The sequence below is a fragment of the Lutjanus erythropterus genome, chromosome 14 (assembly GCF_056507025.1).
Source record: "Lutjanus erythropterus isolate fLutEry1 chromosome 14, fLutEry1.hap2, whole genome shotgun sequence".
Lineage (NCBI taxonomy): Eukaryota > Metazoa > Chordata > Actinopteri > Lutjaniformes > Lutjanidae > Lutjanus > Lutjanus erythropterus.
The window spans coordinates 34,095,246-34,102,435 of record NC_139330.1 but is presented as its reverse complement, the minus strand read 5'-3'; the positions used below and the strand labels follow the sequence as shown (position 1 = coordinate 34,102,435).

The following is a 7,190-nucleotide window of genomic DNA, read 5'->3' as shown; positions in this document are numbered from 1 at the left end:
GTTAGTGCAACGTGATATCGTGCCCTGGAAATTTCTGTTTTAGAACAACTTCCGCTTCTTCCCTGTCTCGAAGCGCTGAAACAAACGTTGTCGGAAGGTTCAGGAAGGATTTCCGGAACGTTTTATCGCTTCACACTCAATAAACTTCGATGGAGCACGTTAATGGAGACAGTGAGGACTGGGCGATGCAGCGGCGGGTGGAGGGGTTTGTGAACAAACACATGGCAGACATAGCTCTGGAGACCCTCCAGCAGAGGCTGTCTGCTGTGTCCGAGGAGATGCACAGTCTGACCGAACACGGCTCCAGACGCTCCGGGGAGGAGCTCAAAGACGAGTCCCGGCGAGGAGACGTGGGCTTCAGTGTGGAGCCGCCGCTCTCCTCCGCCTCTAGCCCCGCAGCCACTGACAAGTTCCTCCCTGCCCCGTCCACAGGTACCAGAGAGGATTTATTCAACCACACTGACACTTTGAATTTGTTTAAATGGTCTGTCAGGAAGAAGGATAATAAAGTTAATGTCAGCCATTAAACCAGAAAAATCAAACTTGTTTAATGCACATGAACATTATTGCTTTTTAAGTTATATGGAATGCCGTTTGAATCAATATTAAATACATATGGCTATGAAATTGATCCCTGACATGAGGCGATGAGTATAAAAGATGTAAATATAAATGAATCGAAATGAATCAAGAGTTAACTACATAACTAACTAAATAATTTTTTTTCTTTAAGTACATTTTTCAAAGGACAATTTTTATTTATATCCAGGGAGCCTTATTTTATAATTGCATATTTATTTCAGCTGAGGTTCAGTCGTTCACAAGCATGGATGGAGCAGCCATGAGGTTCACCACTTAATGAAAAACTTTGTCCTACAGTTTAAGAACAATAATTGTCAACACAAACTGCAGGAACTTAGAGGTTTCACCATCTACAATCCATAATATCATTAAAGGATTCAGAGAATCCAGAGAAATCTCTGCACGTAAGAGGCAAGGCTGAAAACCAACACTGAATTTCTATGACCTTTGACCCCTCAGGCAGCACTGCATTAAAACTCCACATCATTGTATAAAAGATACTACATGAGCTCAGGAACACTTGTCAGTAAACACAGTTTGTCACTACAGCTACAAATGCAAGTTAAGACTCTACCATGCAAAGAGAAAGACATCTGTGATGGTATGGGGTTGTGTTAGTGCCCAGTGGCATCATGGGTAACTGTCACATCTGTGAAGGCCACATTAATGCTTACAGGTTCATACAGGTTTTGGAGCGACAAATGCTGCCATCCAGACAACGTCTTTCTCAGAGACGTCCCTGCTTATTTCAGCCACATGATGCCAAGACACATTGTCCACATGTTCCAACAGCGTGTCTTCATAGTAAAAGAGTTCAGGTACTAGACTGTCCTGCCTGCAGTCCAGACCTGTCTCCTATTGAAAATGTGTGGAGCATTATGAAACACAAAATATGACAACAGAGACCCCGGACTGTTGAGCACCTGAAGTCATATATCAAACAAGAATGAGAAAGAATTTCATTTTAACTTCAAAATAAGTGTCCTCAGTTCACAAACACTGAGTGTTGTTTAAAGAAAAGGTGATGTAACACAGTGGTAAACAGGCTCTTGTCACAACTTTTTTGGGACATGTTGCAGGCATCAAATTCAGAAAGAGTGTACGTATAAAACAAACAATAAAGTAAATCAATTTGAACATTAAATATTTTGTCTTTGCACTGTATTCAATTGAATATATGTCAAAGTTTTTGCAAATCATTGCATTCTGTTTTTATTTACTTTTACACAACATCCCAACTTTTTAGGAACTAGGGTATTTCATGTGCATATTTATTGATTTTAATTTTAATTTAATTTTTATTTAATAATGACTTCAATGGCATTTCATAATTTAAAGCTGAAAGCAGTAATGTGTCGTATTGTAGGCCAGTGGTTTTCCAAGGCACACCGAACAGATGAGCCAAAACATCAGGACACTGGTCAGTCAGTGTGCATGTGGGAAAAAAGTATTAGGTGTCAACCAATCAGGACTTTTAATGGGTTTTAGGTATTTTTTGGGACATTATGAGTACAAAATACTAATATAGTAAATTACAAATTCATTAAAAAAATGTTGTATCACAGCACATTATTTAGGAACCACTGTTGTAGGCTACGGTTTCTGCTATTATCAAAACACGAGGCTATTTCCTCTTATTTTCTCTGTACATTCACTTCTATTTTGCCTTATATCAGTGTCTACTAACTGTCTAACACGCCTTGAGCTATATCCTATTTTTATAACATTAATTCAGTTCTATTAATTAATTTTAAAATAATTTAGGCCTGATTTTTAGCATTAGTCACTATTCATTTTATGTCTTTCATTTTATTTTTTATAGTATTATCTATTTATTTCAGTTATTAGCTTCAATGCTAATGATGGAAGCTGATAATAGCCGTATTAAAAATTTATTTTTTGATGAGATAAATTCTGTCAAAACTGTCCTTTGATTTTCTCGAGATAATGTGATATATGTACCTGTTATCATGAGAAAATGATCTTTTTTTAATCTCAAGATAATGAGATAATTAACTTGTCATCTTGAGGTAACAGCATTAAGAAATATTTTAACATATAGACGTTGTTGGTTTATGTAAATATATAAAAAATGTATGTTAATGTTCTGTATATATGTACCTCTTTGAATTGGTATTAATAAATTCCAATGTGTGACAGATAATGATAAAAATTTAATTGATATTAAGAACTGTTGCCATCATTATACGTCATGAAACTAAATTAGGGCTTTGATCATTTGATAATAACTTGATGACATTCTAGTTTCATTGAACTTGATTCAGTTCTACTCAACTTCTGCTCTGTGTCATGTCATCAGCATCCCGTTCTTCAGAAAACATCCCAGTCAGAGAGGCTAAATGTCACATGACGCTCGTCTTCGAGCCTGGTCAAACCTGAACCATGACTTTTACATTATGAAGCAGTCAGACCCCTCGATCATCTGGAACAGGTCCACTCAGTGTCCTCAGGATCAAAACAAGCGAGATGAAGCAGACTTTAGTTTCTCTGCTGCTCAGCTGTGGGACAAACTTCCTGAATTCCTGAAACTGTCAGCTCATTTAATGTTCTTTTAATGTTTTAATGTATGTCTATGCTCCCGTGAAGCACTTTGAGTTGCCTTGTGTCTGAATGGTGTTATATAAATAACCCTGCCTTACTCGTTCACCACCCTGTCATCTTCCTCCTCTCTAGAGACGGCGGCTCATCGGAAGATCATCTCCCTGCTGGTGGAGATCAAAGAGGAGCAGCAGAGGCAGTGGGCGGTGCTGAGGGACCTCCAGGCCCAGCTACAGGGTCAGAGCAGCTACGAGGAAGAGGACGTGGAGGCTCTGGACATGGACCTCCCCGTGATGACCCTGGAGCAGCTGGACGAGATGGAGAGACACCTGGAGGACCCGAGAGTGCAGAAGAGAATGGTAGCACAAATGGCGCCGTTTTTCGTGTGATGTCATGCTTTTGAGGCCTGTGTGAAACTGATGTTGGTGCCTTGTCCAAATTCAAGGTGTCTTACCTGTCACTGATGGGCGGGGCAACCGTCGATGATGCAGTGAGACGTCTTATGCAAGCTGTGCTTTCATTCGCTGTCGGTTCTGAGCTTAATTGGGTGGGCCGCGGACAGAAGAGGAGCTTCAGGAACACTCGTCTGCAAGGGGTTCTGTTTCGTAAGTACACATACTAGTGAAACTACTAAATCTAAGATAAGACAGACTTTACTGAAGAGTCTCAGCAGGAAACAGAAGTGATGCTTAAGGTTTAATAAGAATCCTAAGTATGTGAATAAGAATAATCTCCAGCTTCACCCCTCAGGTGCTCTGAAACGAACGCCGGTGGGTAAGGAGGCGACGCATCACCAGTACGCTGTAGTGGTGAAGAAATGGCTGCGGTTTGCTCCGTTCAGACAGGGAGGCTCCGGCCGCCGCTTCTGCAAACCTCCTGTGGACTTTCCAGATCCTGTGGAAAGTGGTCTGAGTTTGAACCAAAGCTGCACACATGTGAGGGATAACGACAGTGAGCAGGTCATTATTGTGAAATAAACCCTGACAGGGTGAAGCAGGACTGTACACACTGACTGTACATCACCCTGCTTATTACGTGATTACTTACCAAAAAAAAATCAATAATCTGACACAAAATATTGATTTTAAAATGACCTTATTGTTCTCTAGAGTCTATGATCAGAACTGCATCCATAGCAATGGTCTGTTCTTCATAGTGATGGTCTATTATACAGAGATAACAGACCTTAGAATGCTGCAGTAAAAATCAGAATCAAGTATTAAACAAAGCCGTGCAATAATGACTTTTATCTCATGTATTAGTTATCTAAAGACACCTAAAGATTAGGGTGTCCATTCTGGTACATATATCCATAAGACCCATATTGTGCATGAAAAGATTGCTGTTATGATAACTTGTCTTTTCTTAAAAACACCTCTGTATATTTTCTCTAGCTAAGTGCAAATATGGGCTTTAAAGAGCTGAATGAGGAGACATTTTCTCCACTTCAGCGAGTCGTGTTACAGACAGAAAACCTGGCAATGGTGTGCCTTTCAGAGCTTCACTTCAAAACTGAATGAAAGCTGCAGTTTTTCTTTTGAACATACTGGTCAGTGCACATCAGCCTCTGTTTATGAATGGATATATTTAGTCTATATATTTGGATGATTTTCTTGTACACCAAGAATATTTTGTTCCCTGATGTAATTTTGTAACCCTACTGAAGGTTCCTGAAGCTAACTTTGTTTAAGCTTGTAAGAATATAGTTGCTTTGAAGAAGAAACATGATGTGTGTTGAAGAAGTACGGAAGCCAAGAGCTGCCATACTTGGAGTTATTTGTATTTCGATTTCAGGAGTTAACAAGTTTGTTATCTCAAGATAACAATGCTTGTTTTCTTGTGATAATAGGTTTATTTGATTATCTTGAGATCACAAGTTAATTATTTCATTATCTTAAGATAACAAGCTTATTTTTTTCTTGATAATAAGTCAATTATTTTCTTATCTCAGGATCACAAGTTAATTATTTTGTTATCTCAAGATAACAAGGCTTATTTTCTCATGATAACAGGTAAATGATTTAGTTATCATGAGATAACGAAGCTCATTTTCTCTTGATATCAAGTTAAAAAAAATTTTTTTTTAAGATAACAAAGCTTGTTTTCTCACAATAATAGAGTAAGCATGTAGTTATCTTAAGATAAAGTTTGTTTTCTCACAATAACAGGTTAATTATTTAGTTCTCTTTTCTCATGGTAAGGGGTTAATTATTTTGTTATTTTGAGATAAGAAGCTTGTTTTTTCCAGGATGATAGGTCAATTATTTTCTTATCTCAAGATCACAAATGAATTATTGTTTTCTCATGATAACAGGTTAAAGATTTAGTTATCGTGAGATAACAAATCTCATTATCTCAAGATAATGTAGCTTGTTTTTTTAAATTGATCTTGTGATCTCAAGAAAACAAGAACAACAAGAAGACTTTGTTATCTCAAGATAACAAGATAATCAGATGGAGTGCCCATTATTGATCATCACATCAGACTGTACTGTCATCGAGATCACACACATGTACACACATGTACATGTACACACTGTGTCTCTGTGTTAGAGAGAACATTCACGTCAGTCCTCATCATTTAACCGTCTGCAGCTTCACAGGTGACAACACTTTGGTGACTGTGTTCTCGTGGTAAATGATCTCGAGAAATCTGCCTCTTGTTTTCTTGAGATAAATAACCAGTTATTGTGAGAAAACAAAATAATTATCTTGGGATCTTATCAACGTCATTCAAAAAATTATCGCTAGTATGGCCATTCTCAGCTTCCGTAGAAACTGATGCTGTTAACGTACATGTTAATGATCGCCTTATAACATGGCCTTTTTGTATATTTACCACGAGTTGAGTTGACTAGCCAGGAAAATGACTATAAGCTTGTAAAATATATGTCTTTATGATGCTTTATGGTGCCTCAGTTCTAATATTCTTACTTGTTAATGTACTGTATATTGATTATATTTAAAGGATGAATCAGTTGTGTTTTTAGGTCAGTTTCAGTTCTTGATGTCAGAGTGAAAGAAACTCAACTGATTCTATGTAAATGTGTTTTTGAGTATAAACTAAGCTGAACTAAGAAATCTGAGTCTGTGTGATTTTTTTTTTATGAGTCAGGAGAAGGTTTGTATTTTAACACTTTGGAACAATGTGTCTTGCTTTTGTCTAATTCTCAAGAAGAAATACACATTCATGTTGTTACTATTTTTGGATGACTATGGGTCATTGTTGTGTTCAGTCAGCAGTTACATTCATTCACTTCTCCTTTGTGCTTCATTGTTGTTACACAGGTATGATTCCACAACAAGCTTTTTTCCCTTCGACATGTCACGATAGTAAAAACACAGGTGTAAACAATAAAATGAATAATTGCTGAATTCCATTTAGCTGCTTCACCTTCAGGGTCCTTTCAGGTTGTGCAACCTGACTCAGTGTCACACTTTAATGTCTTGGCTTGGATTGTACCTCATTTGTACCTTATTATGGATAAGAGCATCTGCCAAATGACTACATTTATTAGTTCAGACTGCAAGTTTATTAGTTACACCTGCGTTTTTTCTACTATGATAATTGTATCTTGTAAATATAAAGAATTAAACTTAGTCCTTTATCTTATTTTCAGCTCTGTATCTAATAACACTATTTACTAGTGTGATGGTCAAACTCAGGCAATTTTATTTTATTTATTTATTTATTTATTTATTTTTTACAAGGTTTTTAATGCAAGATTGCTGCTTTTAACAAGAGGACTTAAAGTAACAGGACTGAGTTTTTATCATGGTATTAGAAAATATATGAAACGTAGCCACATGAGCCACATGATGAACATGAGAACACTCAGCACCGTCAAGTGGTTTACAAAAACAAATAGAACATAATAATTCAGGTAACGGTACTGAATATTGACTTTCTCAGTCATACTCACAATTTGGCTTATAAAATAAATAAATACAGAAATTTGAGTGAGAATCTGTTTCTTGTGTTGATCTTGTGATTTGTGAAATGTCCCAAATCTTTAGAGGGGAGTAGAATGTGTCAGGGTAACAGGACT

The 7,190-nt window shown here is 37.2% G+C and overlaps 1 protein-coding gene across 1 annotated transcript; it reads left to right on the top strand.

The window, feature by feature from the left end:
* Window positions 1-20: 20 nt before the first annotated feature.
* Window positions 21-5,516, top strand: LOC146315859 (uncharacterized). Its single transcript, XM_084735617.1, has 4 exons — window positions 21-432; window positions 3,277-3,500; window positions 3,587-3,746; window positions 3,892-5,516. The coding sequence occupies exons 1-4, from the start codon at window positions 150-152 to the stop codon at window positions 4,116-4,118; spliced, it is 894 nt and encodes a 297-aa protein (XP_084591743.1). The 5' UTR covers window positions 21-149; the 3' UTR covers window positions 4,119-5,516.
* The last annotated feature ends 1,674 nt before the right edge of the window (window positions 5,517-7,190 follow it).